At 38.9% G+C, this 23,311-nt stretch overlaps 1 protein-coding gene across 2 annotated transcripts in view; it reads right to left on the reverse strand.

Moving 5' to 3' along the window:
- Nucleotides 1-20,013, reverse strand: part of trim44 (tripartite motif containing 44) — a 43,036-nt gene extending 23,023 nt beyond the window's left edge. Inside the window, exons 1-5 of one of the 2 annotated variants that reach the window (XM_004563403.6) lie at nucleotides 19,724-20,013; nucleotides 18,324-18,973; nucleotides 17,008-17,085; nucleotides 10,283-10,579; nucleotides 4,924-4,946 (exon numbers count right to left, since the gene is read on the reverse strand). In XM_004563403.6, coding sequence (XP_004563460.2) covers nucleotides 4,924-4,946; nucleotides 10,283-10,579; nucleotides 17,008-17,085; nucleotides 18,324-18,968 — 1,043 coding nt within the window. In that variant the 5' untranslated portion in view covers nucleotides 18,969-18,973; nucleotides 19,724-20,013. Of the gene's footprint in view, nucleotides 1-4,923; nucleotides 4,947-10,282; nucleotides 10,580-17,007; nucleotides 17,086-18,323; nucleotides 19,006-19,723 lie in introns of both variants that reach the window. The other variant, XM_004563402.6, reaches the window with a different exon arrangement.
- Nucleotides 20,014-23,311: the final 3,298 nt, after the last annotated feature.

The raw sequence follows: 23,311 nt of genomic DNA on the forward strand, positions 1-23,311 counted from the left end.
TTAGTTTAGTCAGTTTCTTAGTGTTCAGTTTTGAGTTCCATTTATGATTAATCAGTGAAGATTCCAAAGAGTTCAGAAACTTTCTTGCAACTATGTCTACTTGCCAGTGATCATAGACGTGTGTTGCATGCTGTCTGAACACACAAACACGCATCCACAGTCAAGGAAAAGATGGGGAGAAATGGATTTACTAGTAGATTTTCGGTTCCTGAAAGGCACTTTTAAGTTGTCTCCTGAGGTATTGCTTAAGAGAGAAATGGAAGAAAATAAAATAAGACATTGACAGAAAAAGATTTTACACTAAGGAATTCTACGCATTTGCATTTGCCTTTCTGTTAGACTTTTTGGAGGCCTATTTTTAGCAAACGCGTAAACAGATTTAACTGCCTTTTGGCTTGTAGGACTGAATGTGTTTTTGAGTGAGTGGGTTTTTGGAGCTCCGCTTGCCAAAAAGAAGTTAGTGGGGCACCGTTCATGGGATTATTTCATTCTGCTCTGTCACATTATCAAGCCTCTAAGCAAGGGCAGAAGTCAGCCTTAATATGACTGTCGCCTGCACATACTTGTGATAGATTTGACTGATGGATGTTTGCCCTGTTTGGCTTTAGTTTTAACTTAGTTGTGTCAGAGATGTGAATATCTAATGAACACACCTCTATACATAACTTGCTAAAATAGGTGAGGGATAGTAACTGGTCCCAACACTAGGCCTAATGCCTATATTTACTCTGTCAGGTGTGTTTTTGCTACATTTCTTTAATAAAAAACTTACCCAAGCATTTCTGTAAAATTCTGCTTCACACTTTCTAGTGTGACAGTTGTAACTCTAAGTATTTTTGAAAGCTGGCCCATCTTTAAGTTAGGTCCTTTCAGAGAAGGCAGGTTTCTGTTTTCTTTGCTTCCCACAGTGAGCTGTACCTCTGATTTAGCCTGTCATCCTGGCCATATACTACAGTACAAATACAGAATATGAGATGGCTTTAAGAGAGGTATTTTGGGAAAAATCATGCATCAGTGTTGACTTACAATTGTGTCTATATAATAGGTTTAAAAGCTTTTCAAGCCACGAAAAGAATTGTACCCTATTCAAACAAATACATTGAAATCATATCTTAATAACAAAAGTGTTTTAAGTGTGAACTTTAAACATTTGAACTTTGTATTATTACAATGGATATTAATGAACCAGTGGAAATAACCAACGCTTAAAATCATCTATGTGTTAATGTGTCACTTAATCAAATGTAATTAAATTCTGTGTCTATATTATGTGTGAAAATATCATTCCTACTAAACATGTACTTAGATCTTTGGTAATAAGAATTTTGTTATGTATAGAGGTATATTTAAGACTTTGAAACAAAAGTAATTAATACATAAAGTTGCATTTGCATGGGAAGAAAGTCAGATCCAAGGATAAAGGGCACTGAAAAGCAGCAGAATCCATCAATAATGGACAAAAAGAAGAAATACACACAAATAAGGAAATAGGATTAGGACACTGGAGGCTATAGTTGTCTTTAACTACATCATATTGCTCTGTCATAGCTGCTGATAATTGGGTTTGTTTCTCAGGTCAGTATAGGCAAAGAAAAAAATTTTTTTTAAAACTGATCAAGGCCTGTGAGCTTATGATTCTCATGGTGCAATTACACAAAAAAGGTAAAACTAGCAGGAGAGCACAGCACTTCTAATTCCAGTGTAAAATTCCCCCCATTCGTTGCCTTAATCAGTCACGTCTCTCTGTATCTCAGAAGTCCCTTTGCTTTGCCTTGCTTCACTTACTTTTTTAATGCATTTCGCATAACACACACAGCTGAAAGTAAAGATTCTCTCTCTGGTTCCTTCAGTAATCTTTTTGCTTTTGTCTTACATAAACACAACCATCGCACTGAATAGCTACCATGAATTTACTCTAATGTATCAGTAATGTACTTTCCAATGTTCCATTCTTTATTTAGTCATTTCTGTACATTTTATTTGTTTTGTAATTTTAGATAGTCTCTGTTTATAATAACATCACACTAGATATAAATGAGCTCAGAAAAATATATGAGAACTTAAAAGATTTAAATGGCCAGAGCACGGTGGGGATTATTTTTTTATTTTTTTTACTGGTGTGTGGGACTCTTATGGGGGCCATTATCCTCATTGTGTCGTCGGTGTCTCACAGCGATTTTGGCAGCACATTGTTTGTTGCACCGGTCAGTCATGGACCTCTCGGTTTTTGTAACCTGGCACGTTGCACCACAGCCGTCACAGCTGGACTGAAAATACGAGCATACGATCGTGTTGATTTTTACAACCATTATACTTATATTCCAGTACAGAAGCTGAGAGACATACAAATATACAGAGGGAGATGTTGCAAAACAGGAAACTGTTGTTTAGGAGAATACTGCGGCAGCGTCTTGCTCCTTAATGGTAGATATAAATAGACTGTGAGATGAGGGTGTGTCTGTGACTGAAGTGACCATTCTCTACTGCAACATTCAGATGTAGGGTCAGAATTTGCCGTCATAATAATAATAATAATAATAATAATAATAATAATAATAATAATAATAATAATAATGATGACTGTATTTATATTCCACTTTTGAAAACAAAGCACAAAAACAATACAAATTGCTTTGCAGTTCAAATAAAGTCAATATTAAGTGTACTTATTAAAGCAGACAGACACAGAATCAGCCATACCGACAGACATGCATGGTTGTAAACTCTGGCCAAAAATAAAAAGGAAGAAGTTAAGAAAACGTTAACCTAAAAATTATTGGTCTTTTTGATTTCATTTGGAAAGATAATTTGCAAAGTCATTTATTTTTTAAGAATATATTAGTTAACTAATCGAAAACTGTCAAGAGAGATACAAGATCATTTTTCCTTGGATTTCTGTACAATTTGATTTCTTTGCATTAAAGGTAGTTGCCCCCTGGTGGCTATTAAAAAGAATTCAAGTTTATTGCAAGTTTACTGTTGCTGGGTTAGCTTTAAGCCCAGGAGCTTTTTTATATATATACAGTCTATAGGAATGACAAGGCACAGCAGTAAACATAACTGTATACAGTAAACACAGTATGTCTGTTATTTGATTTGGCAGAAATCTGTCCAGTTTCCTGGTATTTTGGACAGTTTCATGAGCAAAAATTTATATTTTGTTTGACAAAGGAAACACTAAAATACTAAAAGAGACATGTGGTCACCATTTTCAGAGTTTATTTCTATTCTTCTCCTTATTATTATCATCATTGTTGTTGTTGTGGATTTACAGTCCTACATCAAGCTCTTTCAAACACACCTTTCTGTTTTTTTCCTTTCATTTCTCTCCAACTTGGTGCCATTTTTCACCAGCCATGATAAATTCTGCACACACTGCGTTTTAGTGTAATATGTCGGAGTAATTATATCAGGGTGTGTGTGTGTGTGTGTGTGTGTGTGTGTGTGTGTGTGTGTGTGTGTGTGTGTGTGTGTGTGTGTGTGTGTGTGTGTGTGTGCGCGCGCGCACAGAGATGTAGAGGTTAACCTTGACCAAAGGCAAACTATTAGCTTCATTTCACCCTCGAGTCCAAGCTTGCCGCCATCTGGTCTAGAACTTCAGGGTCATAATAGCGGCTGACCAATCAATAACACACTGCATGTTGGCACCATGCACCAGCCCTGGCCAATGTGTTCATTTCTTATTAAAAAGAACATTACACTCCAGGGAGAAAATAAAGTACATTTCCCACAATCAGGCAGCACAAATGTCAGCGGTACAAAGTTTAATTAAAAATTAAAGTTCTATTTGCTGGAAACAAGGATATTGTCCATCAAAAGTGTATTATACGACACATGACTATTTCTATATTTATATTCAGCCTTTATGTTAAATAAATACAGAAATGATTTTTCTTTAAAGACAGATCAACTGGCATTTGCTGTAACTGTCTGAATCTGTGTATTGTGTGTATTTGTGTATCTGTCTGTGTCTGTAGAGGGGAGGAGTGCTTTTGAGATGAAAGCCCACAGAGACAGCTAAGCAGGAAGGCAGAGACAACAGATGGTGTTAGGAGTGCTCCTGTTCTGGTGGAAGAAGGTGGAGAGGTTTTCATGTCAACAGATCAATAAGTGTGAGACTATCCATTTCAGATTGTCTGACACACACAGACAGAATGGTGAAAGAGAAAGTATAGACAAACCACCACGCAAATTGACACATAGTAGCTGAGAAAGAAATCTCCCTTCTACACGTCTGTAGGCACACCTTACCCGCTTTGAGACATTAGAGATGTAAATACAATGATGTATAAGATAGTGAGACTTGATCCTGCTGATGATGCAGCAATCCTGTCAGAAATGCATGCAAGCCGATACGCCCTAAAATTATCACTGATAATATTGTATTCAAGGATTAACTATGGATCCAGACATTAGTTAGGAACCATGTTAAAGATTGTGTGTTTGTTTGTTTTTTTAAAGACACTTCTGGGCTTTTTGAAATGGCTCAGATGAGGGAATGCATGCACATATGCACACACACATGCACACACGCATCTTGCCAGCAGCTGTTCTGAGCACTTTTATTGGACCAGGCAGACTGTCACCTCTTCTGATTCCAGGGGGACACTCAGAAGAGGACTACTAATTGCCTTGCTGGGGCACAGATGTGACTTGCATGTGACTGAATAGGTTTGGAGGCATGGAATGGCTTGATGTGTATGAGTTTGGGTGATGTTTGAGGGAGGAAATGACAGGTTGTTAGAGGGAAGGTAAAAAAAAAAGAAAAAAAAAGTTGTAAGGTGTGTGACTGTATGTGAGATGAATGCTAGTTAGAGTCATAGTGGATGATGTTGGAGAAGGAGGAGGTACAGAGGGGTCTTCAGTCACAGTTAAACTATTCTGCTATAAAAAGCTGAACATGAATCATACGGGCAGTCTTACCTTGGCCTGGCCTCAATGTTGTGCTGAAAATAATAAATGGAGGGAAAGGGGGAGAAAGAAAAGAGTGAGACAGGGAGAAAGAAAAACATATTTAAAAACAAAACATTTGACATCTTTTTGCATGCATTTTGAGTAACAAAAAAATAACTCAATTTAAATCAGTGCAGTCCACAGATGGTGTGGCTTAAAATCTGACCCATTAATTTTTAGTTTCATTTTGCACTTGCTTTTAAAGGAACAAACTGGAACAAAGCTGCAAACATTAGTCATGTGCAGGCCGTTCTATTTAATTTTGATTGGAGCTTAAAAGATTTCTCAATGTCACACTGCCGGCGTGGAACACTCATATCATCATTGCAAGAAAAATCCCTTTTTTATGTGAATAACAACAAAGTAAATGAAATCTCATCCAATCCTAGAAGATGCAAATTCATTATTTCCTGAAGCAAATCTGTCACATTTAAATTACTGCTGGACTGTAGACATGAAATCTTTACAGTCAGAATTTAACATGTTTATACATGTGCTTATATTGAACACTCCTGTTTATACATTGATGAAGGTATAGACTTAAACAATGACACTCCTACCTCCTTGAAATGTTCTTGACTTGGCTAGATGTTTTATAACCCCCCCCTCACCAAAACCATTTTTGTTGTCCTCTGTGATGTTTCATGCATTTTGGTGTTGCTTAACTGGCCAATATTCCTTTTGTTTAATAACGCACCAGATCGCTGACTTGGCCACTCCTAAAGGTTTTGCTTTCTCTCTGATAGGTTTATTTAGATTTTTCAGCCTAATGATCAACATCTCTTCGGACCTCATATGGAAAGCTCCAGTAAACAGCTGCAACTTCAGAACTTGGAATCAACTCTAGATCTTTTATCCCCTTAATTTGTCATGCAATACTGAGGGAACAAGCCTGGAACTGACTGCAAGTCAATTAATTTCTAGCCTCTGAAAATAAGGGACTGTGTATAAAAATGGCTGTAATTCCTAAACAGCTAATACAAAACTTGTTTTTTGTATCAATCCTTGAAATTAAAGTTGAAATGTTGCAATTTAATCGAATCTTGGTTGTCTGATTTAAAATCTACTGCGGTGATATACAAAATGATAAATTGCCTCTGTAGATGGCAGATGCTTATGAATCACTGGTAATCTTGTTTTGTCTGTGCCGTTAAAGCAAATATGGCTTTTTAATGAGGTAAATCGCATTTTAATAGAAACTTCCATTTCATTTTTTTATGAAATGGAAGTTTTATTTAAAAAGGCCTAATAGGGTTATGCATACTGGCTGTTAAAGGTAAAATATATCATATTCATGTCCGTTTCACATTTCACCTTATCATGCAAGTCTTTTTTTCATTGCAGGCCAACTGTCTATTTATAACACATAATGCATTTCTTTGTTTTGACTAGATCAGTTTATGAGTACAAACAAGGCTTGTGTTACACTGCTGTGTTCATCATTTTTATTTTGTCCAATTAAGAGTTTTTAATGGAACAAAATTAAAAGAAATGTGCAGTTTGAAAGAAGATCTCAGCTATAGGACTATGGTTACCTTTTCAATAGAAACAAAAATATCCCTCAAGGTCTGAATGAGCCCAGATTCAACATTTCCTACATTATTCACATGGCCTGGGGCAACTTAGTTATTATGTGCACACATAAAAACTGGTCTCTCAAAGCTGGAAAGAAACCACAGTCAGAGAATTTAAAACGAAAATATCCTAAAAGAATGACCTGTTTTTCAAATAACAACTTAATTGTATTTGAAGCTTTAAGCATCAACTGAAAAGTGTAAAAAATGATCTGAAGCAAAAAAAAATATTTCATTTGACACCCCATTTGTACAGTCATATATAATAGATATAGAAAAAATGAAGTGAAAAAAAGAAAACTTATTGTTAAAATATTATTTCTTATCATTTTCAAATGGTTTAAACCAAAATCCTGCTAACATGTATAAAATATAAAAACCGAACAAAGCAGACTTGGGTCAGAACTAAGTGAGGGTTAGGTCACTTGTTCTGACTCAGATTGCCTGAATAATGAGGCTTCTTAGCTTTCTGTTCATGCTGCATCTTCTTTATAGCTTAGTGAGGCTCTGTGTCTGTTTTTCGAAGATATATTTCTGAGAACTTCGAAATCCAATTCAGTACTTATACGCTAAGCATTTCACATAAACTCTGTCTACACAGTATTAACCGTGTTTAGTCTACAGTCATGCACCTGTTGTGTACCATCTTCTACAGTCCTGTCGTTTTAGTGTGCATGTTCAGTTACAGTGTTTGCTGTGCTCTCTGTGTATCTGTATGGATATTTTAGCTGACACATATCGCCCTTTTAGCTGTAAGACTCCTGCCCAGGGGCATGTGTGTTTTTTTAATTACTCTATCATCAGTAATTGTTTAAGTAAACACAAATTTAATGATGATATAAATGAGTACCTACAGCCACTTTTTAATGAAAAGATGGAAATTGAGCAATGTGATAACAAACAGACTGTAACTTTTAATATTTTTGTCTAACTCCTTCCAATTGTTTAATTTTCATCCAAAGAATGTTAAAAGGATAAGTGCAAGATATATTTTACATCCTAGCTTATATATCTCACAGACTGCAGTTACATGGCCACAGTATTTGGCCTTGATATGCATACAAAGCAGCAATTGTCTGAAAAAGTAAATCCTTCTTGTCTTGTAAAAAGTTTAACTCAGAGCACCAATTCCAAAAGGGCTGGAGGGTGAACTGTAGCTCCCGGGCTAGCAGGATTAGATTGAGCTTTACAAGAAGAGAAATAAACAGTAATCCAAAAAAGCAAACAGGGACCGCATACAGCATGTGAAAACTTTTCAGACCCCTTTCTAATTTTCCAAATCTTGTTAAAATGGATTCAACACATTTTCTTCCATATAAGTCTGGATGTAATTCTCCACAATGTCAAACCAAAGGAAGGCTATGGAAATATATTGTTAATTCATCACGGGAAATCCTTACAGAAGCACAATCAGTAGCACGGCCCTTCACCAATAAGATTTTTATAGAGGGATGGAGTGCTATAAAGCATCTGAAATGAACCATTTGGCCACATTTCCCAACCACATGAAACCAGGCACTGAGCCTCACTTCATTAGTATAATCCACACAATTGAAAACTGTGGTTGCAGCATCATGGTGTGGAAACTAGTCCCAAAAAAGGAAGAAAATAATGGATCCAAAGCACAACATCTAACAAACTACCTAAGGCACCAAGTAAACACAAGTGTGGTTTTCGGTAAATTCTATGAAATTCATAGTGTGACCCAACCAGATTCTGACCAGCAACCAACATACCATTTATCATCAGCCATCATAGACGGACCTTAAATGGTTGTGTACTAAGGCTCCCATCCAGCCTAGATAAAACTTTAAAAAGACTGATCCCAAATTTGCCTAAACATCCAGTGCTATCAATAATTGGTGGAGTCATCATAAATGTTAGTTTCATCCATGACAACATGAAAGGTTGTTACCCAACACACTGCAGGAGGACTACATGAAACATGCAACAGTTACAAGCGCTGTGGGAACACCAAAATGTTGTAGATAAACAAGTGAGTGATAGCGTCAGTGTATATTCGCTTGAGTACACAGCAAGATACGTAATAAGTGAGCAGCTACTTAACTTCTCTTTCTGTACTGACACGAATCTCCAGTGAACGAATAATGCTGCTTTTTAGTTACTCCATTAATAACTAACACATGACAACAAACAGCTTACCCATCGACATTCATTTAGGGCCATAAAGCAATCTACACATCAGCTACCGCTATTACTACAACCTACTTAGTTGTGCACAGAACCTCCAGAGAACACTCAAGCCTCCTCTCTTAACTGCAGTGACTGCAATATAGAGAGTGACAAATGGACCAATGCGATATTTTAATTTGGGGCCATGAGCAGTAAAAGCCTTCTCTTCAATTTTCAAATGAGACACGGAGTGAAGCGCCACAGAGTTTGATGCACATGTGAGGAGATGGGTTGCAACCCTTTACTGTGCAAGAGTTCACATACATGCAAACCTCTATAATATATAGTGTAGTTGCACACATGTGCAGGTGTGTGCAGTTCTTTGGCACAAGGTGTAAACTTTCACCAAGGGGCCAAGATGTAAAAAGACTAAATGTGTTTATAACTGCCAATACTATAGCAAAAGGGTATTTGGCCTTACATTGCAGCCAAAAGCTTAGGCTTTATCTGCATCTATCTACATGCATCACATTAACAGAGGAGAGAACATTCTGAAAACATAATTTCAATATATATAAGTATAATGTATAATGAATAAATACTGTAGATCCAGTGTCTCTTTTCACTTGGAACAAAGCTGTGTATGATGGCACCTGTTCTCCTTATAAATGTTGCTGTTTGCAGAAGGTTTCTTAAGTACTTGGAAGAAAATCCTTTCAAGTGGACGACCTGGAATCAAGCACCCATGGCTGACAGCATTCATCTTTAAACAAAGACCTCATGCGCAAGACCATTTTCAGGCCTAACCACAAGCAAATAAACACAGCTTTATGTAACGCTGATAACTGTTCTGTGTTGCGGTTCTTGTTCTCTATTCATCCTACCTTAAAACTACCTATAACCTTTTTTAGATAAGAGCAATAGCACTGCTTTTACAAGCATGTTCTCATGTTACACGAGTTAATCATTCTTTCAAAATCTTCTCAACAGACCTTGTGCTGTGATGTTGCTAATTAGGGTGCCAAGTTCAATCAAACATGTAAGTAAGACACTGTCTTTTCATTAAATTTCTTGAGCACTTGGTTAATGTTCTAAGACTGGTATGTTAATGACATTTTTAGGTCTAGTTAGTAAACAAGCTTGTTTAAATATGCAAGTGGAAAGGCTCCAGTGTACTGGGTACGGTATAGTTTCTGTGGCTGCGAGCCTGCTGGCATGCTTCAATTCACGACATACATTTTGACGGTAAGTTTAACGCTCTAGGTAGATGTTAGTGTCTGAGACTGTGTGGACTCGTCTGGTGACTTTGGATTACAATGCATCAAGATGGGATGTGTCCCACAGGCAGATTTCATTATAGTAAAACAGGAATGACTGCTTTTATATAGTCTCTGCAACACTATAGTTCCTGCTTAACTGGTCAAACAAATAGGTAGCGTAAAAGTCTAAGAACATAAAGAAAATAGCTATAAAAATAATTAAATTAATTAATTAACAAAAATCAGATTTTGTTTAAAAAGGCACCAACTTAGAGGAAACAATTATATTCCCCACTGCATTTAAAAGGTTTAAGAAGGTAAACATCCCTCATAAAAAGAAAATGTTATGAATGCTACTCTTACCAGCACTCTGTGAGCTGCTCCAGGCCCTGCTAAAAGGGCCTCTACTGCCACTACAGGAGCTATTGCCTGCGCCTCAGCCTGCTCCAGCAGGCATAGCTGGTGTGTTATGTTGGCCATTTCTTCCTGAAGCTTTTCAGTCTCAACAGTGATCTCTGCGATTTTCTCAGCAGCAGATGCTGTGAGGAATGCTTCTTTAAGGTCTACCAGGTGAAGGGTCCTCTTCTCTTCCAGTAGCACCAATTTGCGGAGCTCCTCAAACTGACTGCTCACATACTCCTCAAGTTCCTCAGTAGACATCTAAGATATGTAGAAAGAGTTCAAAGAGACAAAGAAGGAAACAATGAGAAAGAACGAATAAACAGGGCAAATTTAACTCACCACAAAACAGAGATATACAGCCGCCACAAATTAACCAGAATAAACCACAATGAGCTACTCAAAATCTGAATGCGGGGGGAAAAGCAATTAAAAGCAATGCATGTGAGGGTCAGATAGGGACTTTATACATTTAAATGTGAACATTATTCCAGCAAGCCTACAGGTCTCTGTCATGCATTAACTAATTGATAGCATATATTAGATTCCCCAAAGGCAAACTCCATGCATCCCATCTGCAGATAGAGATCTCAGAGGCTCCTTCTACCACAGCAAGCCATCTGTTTGGCTTTCAAGGCAGCAGAACTGCTCACTGAGATACCTTTTTAATTCCTTTGCCCATTCCCCAACGAGCCTCTCTTTAGCTATGACTCATTACGTTAAAACACCTCAATAAACAAACTCGTTCCTGCAGTTCTTCTGTCTAGACAAAACTCCACCTCCAATGAAGATACTGTCATGAGGTAAAATAACCCAAAATCCCTTGTCATGATCTCTGCTCCTGAATATAATTGCTTCAATCTATGAACATCAGCTGCTCTGTCTCCCGTTTTCCCTTGAGCAGAACTTCACTCTCTTCCTTTCCATCTATTTAATCTTGTTTCCCCTCAGTCTCCCTCTCTCCAGTGAAGCAAAGAATCATCAGTCTTTACTAAGGTTGGCAGAGCCATGGCCCCTGGGGCCCAAAGTTTTATCGTGTATTTGCCATTTCTGCACAAGCAATCAGATTCTCCAAACTGCCCATTAAACCAAGCGCAAGAAGTAACACTTTTAATTTACTTTCTTTGTGTGAGGAGAGAAAAACATGCACATTGCTCATTCTCTTATCTTCACCAAAATCAATGCCATGAATGTATTTCTCTCAGATAAAGAACAAAAAACTACAACTGGGTTAGACTAGTAACAAAGTTTCATTCATTGTCAAGACCTACTTGTATCAAAGCCCCCCATTGTAGACTACTGGAGAGAAAGGACCAGCATTGACTACATGACTCTCTCCGAGTTCATTTATTCTAAAATGCCAAAACAACTGTGTGCTCTGTGGAATGTAAATAAAAAGAAAATGCAATAGTTTTCAAATAATTTAAAGTTTATAGAAAATAGTACCAAGGAAACACACCAATGCTGAAACTGAGAAGCTGTATTACTTTTTATTTAAAAAAAAAAACAAAAAACACTGAAGTTAATTCTAACAAGGCAAAATATTTAATATGTCAGGAAAGATGCAACAGAGTAAAGTTGAGACAGTGAGTGCCTCAGGACTAAATAGGCAGGGGTTCACAACTATGTGAGCAAAAACATGGACAGATGAAAGTTTTTCACTGTAGAATTTCGATTTTAAACATTCTAATAATCTGAGAAAATGCCTGTACACAAAAGGACTGTACACAGTCTTTTTTGCCACAGTGAGGAACCATAAAGAACAAACCTTCCCATAGCCAACGCTATGGTATGAATACACGGAATTAGGCGTCCTCTCTCTCAACCATCTCTGTTGGTTCTCTGTGAGGCCCCATGGCCTTTGAGGCAGATGGAGGCTGTGATCCTGGATCAGTTCTTTGTTTGTTGAGAAGCAAGAGCTCTCTGCCATTGGACCTTTCACTCAGCAATGAAGCTTCTCTGAGAATTTGTCCCGATTGGAAAGTAAGAAGGAAGAAGCACTCATGCGTGCTAATCTTCATTTCCAATGCTGCAAACTAAAGCCACAAAATGAGGCCTCAGGAGGGACAACAGTCCACTGCTTACTGGGAACTAGTTGGAGTAAAGATACAGCGTGAGCATTCATTTGTTTCTTAAGTGCCATTTTGAACCCTCGATATTAGAAAAAAATCCAAATCAAACAAACAAATAAATACATGAAAAAAGGAGAGGGACTGATTGTAAAATTGCAACCTACATGAATAACCCTCAATTCTGAAACAAAATTACCAAGATTTACAAAGTTAGAGGGAGAGAAAAAAAAGCTGTTTTTCCATAGACTTCCAAAGATCCGAAGTCTTTTTGGAACTACAGCTATCACCATCTGGTGGCCTATAAATAGAATGTAAGTTGAAAACACTTTCGCATTAGCTGATTTTTGTGACCCATAAGCTACGTCCATGTTTTACACCATTAGTGACTGAATTATAAAAGCAGCAGCTGTGTTAATAACAAAGGAGTTTTTCATCTTAACATTTTAAACCACAATGAAACTTCAGTAAATTCGTCATAAAAAAAATAAAAATAAAAATAAAATGCCGTTTTAATGTGTAGTTAACTCCAAATGTTTCAAAAGACTGCTACGGTCTATCAGCACAATGATCAAAACATCTAAAATTAACCGACTGATACAAAGGTTCAAACTTTCCCTGTTTTTAACGGATGAAAAATAATCATCTCATTTTTTTTTGTAATGGTAAATGGCCTGTATTTATATAGCGCTTTACTAGTCCCTAAGGACCCCAAAGCGCTTTCCATATCCAGTCATCCACCCATTCACGCACACTGGTGATGGCAAGCTACATTGTAGCCACAGCCACCCTGGGGCGCACTGACAGAGGCGAGGCTGCCGGACACTGGCAGCCTCGCCACCACCAGTAGGCAACGGGTGAAGTGTCTTGCCCAAGGACACAACGACCGAGACTGTCCAAGCCGGGGCTCGAACCGGCAACCTTCCGATTACAAGGCGAACTCCCAACTCTTGAGCCACGATCGCCCTTGGAGTGGTAAAAAGGTTTGTGCTTTAGGGATTTATTTTAAGCGACAGAGTTCAGATAGATATGTTTCTCTGTTGTTCCAAATCACAGCAGACTCTACTGCCTATTCACAGCTCTGTTTGGTGTGATGCTTTTTTAAAAAGGCCTAAAAAGCATTAATAGAACATTAGGACTAAATGGATTTGAACTGTCCTTGCCCTTAGCAACAGTGGCCTTGTTCCAAGTGAACACTACTCTCCCTCGCTCTCCTTTATCTCTCCCAGAAACTAGATTTTCCAATTTAGCCTCTAACACAACAAAGCAAGGGACAGATAATTGATTTGAATAAAAACAGCTCTGCTATAGTCATATAAAACAATAAGAAAAAAGGGAAGTGGCGGAAGTTATAAAATGGTTTTACAATAGCATAGTTTCAATTTCCAACACCTTTTTATTTGTTTTCGACTAAAGGAATGTCAGCCAAGAAACTTTCTGGGGAATGATACATGATAAATTCAATTAAAATGGCAAAATAAAATGGGAGTGACAGCTCTAAAGAGCAAAAGGAGGTAGGAAGAGAAAGAATAGGACAAGGTAGAGAGGGGTGAATAAACCTAACACTACCAAGTCTGCCAAGTCTTTTCATGTCTCTCCTGTCTATTCCTCAACCTCAGCTTCCTAAGACACCTTTAATGTGTCTGCTGCTCTTGTAGATTTTATGAGGCAGGGAAAATGGATGTAGCCACTGCACACACATACACAGTTGTGACTGGGCTGATACTGCTGTGCTGCTAATGGACTCTTCTCTTTGTAGCTGAGAGGCTCTGTGGACTGCATGTGCCCTAGACGGCATCCTGGTTGGCAGAAACAAGTAAAAAGTAAATAAAACATGAGACGAGGTAAATATGCTGACTACGTACTGCTGTGGTTTGAAACCCCAACATGCCTCACCTGCACTCTTACTATAGTTAACTTCAGGTGACTGGCTGACTGACAGACGGCCATCTTTACTCCTCAAATTATGTTACGCCTCTGGCCCTCTATTAATATGTATGCAGCTTTATCACTGTTTTCCCCCCTTATATTCTAGTCCCCTGTGGAGAATTACAATATGAGCTCAGAGATTAAAATCCCCAAGCCTGTGGCAAAGTACATAAGCAGATTAGAATTAATAAGCAAATGCAAGCCAAGGGTTAAATCTTTCATCCACCTCTCACCTACACACAGACAGCCACTCAGACCCTCTTTCTCTCTGAAGTGTTTTAAGATGTCAATACCATGCAATTTAAACTCCTCCAGCTCCTCTTTTTCTTTACCCTCTATTTTATACGTGCACACACACACACACACACACACACAACTTTTCTCAGCACAGGTAGTCATTTTGACTTGCCTGTCATGCATAATAAGCGACGCTGACATTTGAGAGAGCCGAGAGGACATGCCGACATACCACATAATAGTCTCTAACACAGTGCCCTGTGAGCAAGCAGGTAAGAGGTTTTCAGTAAGCACACTGCAAATCCACAGTGAAACAACCCCAGACTAAATGTTCAGGAAGTCCTTGGGGTGGCACTGATATTTTACTATGATAATACACATGAACTTGGGTGGGGTGTTGGCTGCCAGAAAACGTGTTCTCTCTCACAGGCCACTCTAATTAACCGGTTACACTACGCCACTGTGCTTGGGTCACATCTCTGCATGTATTCAACAATGCTCTCGTGTGCCACGGCTCACCGATGGGTTCTGACACAGTTATAAAAGCAGAGCATACAGCAGAACAAGGGCTGCAGAGGTGGTTGAGAGAGAGAACAGGTACTGCAGCTTTAAATGGTAAATAGCCGAGACCGCGGACGCACATTCCCAATCCTGCCTTTGTTTGTCACACCTCTCAGTGCACAACTCCTAGGCATATGTGGTCAGGTTTTATTTTCAGTGGCAGAACATGCCCCCGCTATAGCATCTGTAATGGAAATACAGCAACTGCTTTCAAGGTTGACTTGTCATGAAAATTCAGTTTGAATAGCTTTTGTTTAGGCTGACATTAAGAAAAAGGTTACCATGTTTGTTTTTGGAGGGCAACCTGGAAAAGATTTGATGAAAATGGTAAAGTAAGGTTACAGCTGTGTCATGATGATTGAGACAATCTGAGAAGAAGAAACAAATCTATGTCACATATCCCGCCTCCCAATGCTTACACCAGCAGGTGCCTTTGCAGACGGCACTACCGACAGTAAGATGCTGGTACACAAAGCCAGCCCTGCATAGAATTTGAGTGGATTTAACAAGTAAACAAAAGTAGTGAAATAGCACAACAGTCCTGTAAAGATACGATCTTCATTATTATATTGGATAATTCGTCCCCCTTATTGCCTTAATTATGAATTATAAAATAATAAAAATTCATTGCAATGCAACATTGTATTTTACACCATATGCATATTCTGAGTCGAAGACTGAACACTTGATTTTTTTTTTTGTCAGCTTACCCAGTTCAAAAAGGGTTTAACAACAGCTACGGGGCATTCAGTATTCAGCACTCTTTATTTTTTTTACATGACAATGCCTAGATCACAGTCACTTTGAAAAATACAACCTCTGACTTGGCACAGAAGTGCTGAGTCAAAAAAGTGAAATCAACCGAAGTCTAAAAACGTCATGACCCAGTAATCACACAATGAAGCCACGCTTCAAGCTGACTTCTATCTGCAGAAACCTAACACAATAGGGAATATCTGTGGTCTGTGCATGGAGCAGCACAATGAATATACACAATGCTGAATCCCTTTACGACATAATCTACTTCTATTTTAGACTGCCGTTTCTGATACTACACTGTCTATATCATATTTATAACTGCACACAAAAAGATGTAACAGACTAATATCTTTTTGTCTTTTTCCTTGTTAGGGCTTCAAATAATGTTCGATCGTAGCTACAGAACCTACAAAATCAAACAAGTTGTTGCTACAGATATAACCTAGTTGATTTTTTTTTTTTAAAAATCGCTATTCATCTTTTTTTTTTCCTTTTAAAAGAAGCCATGACAAAGAAATAATGCATACAAGGACTTCATATCAGTGACATCCCAACTGTGCCAGCATAAATATGCATTTGCATTTAAAATATAGAAATGCCCAGTGCCTGCAGCTTCAGTTTGTTAGGATGACTGACACTGCTTGCCCTAAATACGTCCATGGATATGACTTAAAATCGACCATCATTTTCTTGACTGTGGAGTCACTCCCAAGTAAGTAAAAAACCTTCAAGCAACTGGTTATTTGTATAACTACACTGTTGTTTGATCTCTAACTCAAACCTCTTATATCTATGTTCTGTAACACTTGGACACTTAATGTTAAATACACTGATTGTTCAGCTGTCTCTTAAATGTAAGCTTCAAAAATAATCTGCATATTCAAACTCAAAACACATGGCACAATCTCACTAAAATCCAAATTAATATACAAATGGTGCCCTGTCACCCCTTGCATGGAATTTAAAACCACCTTTTATCACCACAAATATATTCAAACTTCATTTAAATAGGTGCCGGTATGAGCTCATTAATTAAGAACAGATGCGTGCACCTTTTTTGGGAGAGGTTTTCTAAAAATGGTTCTTTGCTGTATAACAAGTGTTAGGCTTCTGTACACAGGAGTTAGCACTCACCTCAGGGTTGGTCCACTTGGTCTTGATCTTCTCAGCCATCTGTTGTGTACAGCCCAGCAGGTCATAACCCTGCCTGCTCTGCAGATACAACAGACAAACAAGCGGTAAACACAGCACAGTAGGCCACTATAAAAACAGCACAAACACAGATATTCTTTTTGTGCAAGTCAAACAAGACATGCAGCAGGCTAATTATTTGTTTACCTTAATCTTGCACTCATTCAAAAGAGTACCATTGAGTTTACATTTTAGTTTATAACTCTACACAAGGACAGTGCCAAAAAAACCTCATCTGGTAGTATGACAACATTTTGAGGAGACTACAGACTACAATATTCCATATTTTGATATGCAATATACAAGGTGTTAAAGTTTCTCCACAAGAGCACATTAACACAGGAAGCAGGATTAAAGCTAAGGGGTGTTTAGACTAAACACTGTGGCCTTGGGCTGTATGTCTGACCCTCTTTGTCTGTAATCAATCCATATGTGTCTGTAAATGTAAGTCAGTTAAGTGTGTTGCTCTACTTTTGTTTGTACCACCAAAGACAACACTGCAGTTCTAGACAGTTAAGTTTCACTGACTTTGCATGACCATTTTAAAATAAGGCTTCTGCTCAGACTTTCTAAATCAGTTTATTTCACCGCTCACAAACAAAAACCTCTTATGCTCATAACATTAATTCAAAACTAAGCCCTTGTTTCTGATCATATCACCTTGTCCTCTGTGCAATAGCACAGCCCAAATGTGATCAGTGTGCTGAACATCTGACCTGAAATGAAACTATAATAATCAGAAACACCAAGCTCTGCATAAATGAACCCAGATTTGATGGACCTTTTTTCCCCCCATAAATCCAACAGATTAACATGACTTACTAGACCAAATGCAGTGCTTCACTAAACAACTTGTGACTCAGTGGCTCTATTTAAAATGCCTGAAGAGAAAAGGCCATCTGGGAAAACGAAGTAAGGGTGAAGCCATAATTGGCACCAAACCAAAAGGGACATCGGGGTGTATTTTTAATGTTTCATTTCTCTTTCACAGCTTTCACAAGAATCAAAGTGTCTGTAAGAATTAATTTATTGATGAAGAACTGTGGGTTATCATGGGACATATATTTAAAATAGAGCACATAGCCCTCTCAAATTAACTTGAAGACAATGATTGGCACACTAACTAATACAAAATTAGAAATGCAAACTAGACATGTGACACTGTATGTTTCATAGCAGATATTGTTGGGGGGCATGCCATAAAGATTAGGTACACTATATATATATATATATAAACCTTACATAAGTGTGCATCTCACCTTCTGCCAAACGTAGGCTTCGTGCAGAGTTATGATCTCATGTTCCTTGTGCTCACCTTGCACAGCACACACCACACAGATGATCTTTTCATCAGGTTTACAGTAGAGGGAGCCCTCCTGGCCATGCTCCTTGCAACGCAATCTCTCTACTGTCACGGTGTTTCTCTTCCCATTGTCTTCAGCAGCCCCAGCCTCTGGCCCTGCTTCTGCACCCTCAGCTCCCTCGCCGAGCTCTGCTTCCACAGGTGGAGAGTTATGGGCTCCTTCTCCTTCCTCAAGATCAACCCTCTCATTCCCATTAACTACTGCCACTCCAAGAGGTGCCATCCCACGATTTGCACCCATTTCAGCTGCCATCTCTCCCACAGCTTCATCCGCAGCTGCGCCTCCAACTCTGGAGTCCCTGTTTGTGCCAAGACCATTAGCCTGGGTGCCTTCGGGGTTATAGGGCAATAGCACATGATGCGTGCTACTGGCGTGTCTGTCTGCATGGATGGGGCAGAAGGCAAAACTGCAGATGGGGCACACTTGTGTCGCTGGCTGGGCCTCATCAGGCTCGCACGCATCACATGAACCGTCCATCTGCGGCAACTCTTCTTGTTTCAGTTCATTAGAACCTGTCTCAGATTCTCCGTTGTGCTCCATGGTGGCTGAAAAAATTCAAGGTATCAGATAGCAAAGTCTGACAGGAGAGAAACAGTGAGAAGAAGACGGGTTATAAATAGCTGTGACCTTCTGTAAACACATCTCATCTTTGCACAAGGGAAAGTCCAAGATTCTCAGGACTAATCCCCTCTGATTTAATATTCCCGAAACAGATGTTGTCAGGCATCTAGACGAAATGCCATCGAGTGCCACATTACAGCACATCTGCAGTCACTGAACTGCCTTTGTGTGCAAACACACTCACATTGTTTACTGACTCACAAACAGAAAGTGCTGAGTGTGTATTCCTGTGCCCTCAGCATGACCAAACACTCCCCTGCTCTCCTTCCTTCACCTTCCTGGTTATGTCGTCAAGCCTTGACCTTTTCATATCTTGTTCTTTTTTGTCTTTATGTGCACTCACCACCACCCCTTTCAGACCACTCTGCAGGAGTGAAGCTGAACAGAATGAAAAGAGCACAGATGCATGCCTGGCTGGTACACACTTTTTTTGTCTCCTTTCTCTTTCTCCTCGAAGCCTTCCTCTCTTGGGCTCTGTTTGTGTACTCTCTCCACTGCTGACACAAACAACCGACAGAAAAAGTGCTGTAATGGAGAGAAAACTCCCCCTCTTTCGCTCTTCCACCGCCCCTCTCTGCCAGTTCTCTGTCTCTTACTCACATTCACACAAATACACAGACATTTTCTCCCTCATCCTGCAGGGCAGTTTGCAGCAGTCTGCAGAGTGTACTTACTCGTCTGTCTTCCTCTTCCCTCGTGTTTTCTCTCCAGGGCTTGTTCTGAGTTAATGTGGAGTCTGTGAAGAATTAGCTTGACGGCTAACTTCCTTAGCGCAGCCGTCGTACTTTGAATTCTGCTGCTGAGCTGTCGACTTATCTACTTTTACTTTACAGCACAAAGGGAGCTCCTGCTCTAAACCGACAACGTTTACTTCCTTATTTTTGTCAGCTGCTGTCTTCTTTTTTTCTACTTCCTGCTAGCAGTCTCCTGTGTGTTTGGGAACGGTAGAGACACACAGAGGCGGGAGAGAGAAAACTCGTTTGACGAGTAAAACCAAGACAGAGAAGCCTCGCATTTTTTGTGTTTGGGTTAACATTTTTCCGTGTTTTATTTATTCATATAAATATTTTATCTATTTATTTTTACATTACAAATGCACCAAAAGCCAATGACCTTGTCATGTAGCTAATATATCACCGGTCAAGAGGTTAGATGAGATGAGGTCTTCAGGGAAATACTGTTTTGTGGTGAAATCTTTGCACAGCATACATCTTTAAGGGGTTTCAAAACAAGATCTACGTGGACTTTCACAAAGAGTCAAAATATACACATGCGCTGAAATGTATGCATACGTTAATGTAAATATTTTAATAAGTGGTTGTGATGACTTCACAAAGCCATGGCTCATTAACTTCTTGGTAGAGATCATAATTGACAACAACTGGCAGTTTCTGTTTGCCAGCATCAAAAGGATTTGTTTAACAGCGCTCACTGGACTGAAGTGAACTCAGAACAATGGGGAAGTCAAAGGAACTCACGGAAGATCTGAGAGGGAGATTTGCACAAGTTGGGAAGTTATCTTGGAGCCTTCATCAGTTCAAACAATTGTATGTACCGGTAAGTACAACTTATTTGGGTGTGTCACCACTGCCAAGGGCTGGGAGAAGACAGAGACTGCCACCTTTAAATGAGAAGTTGGTTAGGATGTTCAGGAACAGCTCAGCAACCACCAATACTCAAGTCTGCCGTGAACTGGAAACTGCAAGAACCCCAACATCAATGTCCACATTGAAGAGAGTTTTACATTGCTGCACAGGCTGACAATAAATCTCTTGGACGTCCCAACATAAAATGTATTGAAAATTTGTGGACTATACTTAAAAGCAAGGTCTGTGCCAGGAACCCAACCAATTCATATGAACTCAAACTTAAAAGCCCCAAATTCTGGGTTACGTGTAATGCATGCATTGCTGTAATCCCATTATATTTTTCAGTAATGTAATGTGTTACTGTACTAAATTTAATCATCACACTGTCATTACTTGCATTACATAGATTCAGTTACCTGAACGTAGGATGAATGGAAAGGGAAAGAGAAATCACAAACATGCTGTTTTCTTCCTACGCTCTACAAACAGCTGATGTTAGTTTGTGTTCAAGGAGAAATGGTGGGATGTGTACAACTTTAGAGGAGTAGCGATGTTCACATGTTTATTCATTTCTTTTTTGCATTAAATGACAAGCATGATGGTATAGGTACACTCCATCTATGATAGAAGCAACCATATTATACTGCTAACACAACTTTGACTCTTTTAGGCATCTCCACATGCTAACTTAAAGCTGCACAAAAATCTTCTAGTTCACAAGAAAGTTCAGCCGTTAAATCAGTTAAACACATAAATAAATGTATCTAAAATTAACTCGGTGCAGTAGGTTTAAAATGACAAATATTTACCAAAATATAGTGTTGTTGTATTGTAAGTATTGTAAGATAAGAAAGCCTATGCACACATTTGCATGTAAGTCATTTTTCCAACAAGTAAAAAACATTTTTAAGGTGTTAATTAAAACTGAGCATTTTTATAGCAGTAGCCTTGAAATTATGAATTGAATGCAAAAAAAACCCCTGAAAGCAACCTTATATTTTTATGTGTTTAGTTGGCTCCTATTGTAATCCTTTGCAGTGGCTCAAAATAGGGTGTGACGATGAGAAGACATTGCTAGTTAATTTTGTAGTTAACAGAAAGAATGGATGCCTTCCCTGTTCATCTAAAGGGCAGCAAAGGAAGGGTTCTTTACAGCTGATGCATACATTTGTAAAAAAAAAAAAAAAAAAATTACAAAAAAGTGAGTGGAAGCTATAAACTCCAATGTATTCATTATACAATACAGGAAAAGGTTCAGCTGGAAGAGTAGACAAATTGAGAATTTTAGCATGGGTGTTAATGGGGAGTTTCTAATTATAATGTCTGCTTTACCCTTCTGTTCATGTCCTTACCATCCATAAAACTGCACTGAGAGACAATGGAACCGGATTAGAGGTCTGGAGAGAGACACAGCGAGATGATGCAAAACAAGCTGTTCTCTGTAGAGAGAGCTAAAAAGGCTATTGAGCTGGGTTTCACACAAGCAATATTTGGCAAATAATTGTTGACTGTTAGTCCGATTTGAATGGCATGTCACAAATAGCCATAAACCGTGTTCCAAAAAAGCCTTCTGCATCCACTCAGTATGGATCCTGCTGCTGTTTTTGCCAAAGTTTGTGAGCTGCTTTGTCGAGGAGAGCTCTTGTCCCATATATCTTGTTACCAGAAAAGATTTCGTCTCAATGAAAATATATTTAACTGGCAAAATCATATTTGCCTTGGCATCTTGACATAAGGATTGAAAGTGAAGCTGTGTTTCAGAGGCCATTTAATCATAATCGGGATTAGATTTGTCGAAGGCTTGTAACTGTTAGCACAGACGTCACAGCAAAATCACATTCAGCTTTGTATGAATGTGTATATGACTGAGCCTCGCTGCATCGTCAGTGGGAAGTTTAATGGCGTCATTACTGTCTTGCAGCACAGCAAAAGACAGCATCATCTTGCATTCTGCATAAAACTGAGAACAATTAAAGGGCTCATTGACTTGCAATTCATTAGAATAAGCACTCAATATAACTACAATATGGGTCTGTGGTAGAGAGATCTGTTCTTTTTTTCTCTACCCAGGAACTGTAGTGAAACAAAATGTGACACGCGATAGGAGCTAAAATTATTTACCTAAAATGGGCTTGTGCAGCTCAGAAAAGCCTGCACATGGATGCTGGAAACACAAGGCACATTGAGCTCTCAGAAATGCCAGCCAAGAGTGAAGGAAGGAGCTTTGGCAGACAAGCAGAGCAGACAGAAAACACTTACCTAATGCCTCAGTTTTAACATTGTTTTATTGGCACGAGGTCAGCCTTGGGTCTTAAGATTAAATGTCCTTCAGTGCAACAGCACTGGTCTGTCAGAGGAGGAACTCTTAAAATGAGTTAGCGCCCCTCAACAGCACCCCCTCCCCCATGGCCCCCCTCTTATTCGCTAATATTTCATTCTGTCACCCTGCTCCTCATTTGCCCTCTGGATCATTCCCTAGATGCTCCTGACTTTGCCACAACTCTTTCCACCTGTCATAGGTGGAAAACATGAAAGAGAGTCAATAAGCTGTTTTGTGAGGTTGTCTGTACATCCCTGTAGTCTGTCTTATTAAGAAGGACAGCTAAATGTTCATGAATAAAACCTCTAACCCCTTCGACGCTGATCTGGAACACAGACTGCTGTGAAAAGAGA

The sequence above is a fragment of the Maylandia zebra genome, linkage group LG7 (genome assembly GCF_041146795.1).
Source record: "Maylandia zebra isolate NMK-2024a linkage group LG7, Mzebra_GT3a, whole genome shotgun sequence".
Lineage (NCBI taxonomy): Eukaryota > Metazoa > Chordata > Actinopteri > Cichliformes > Cichlidae > Maylandia > Maylandia zebra.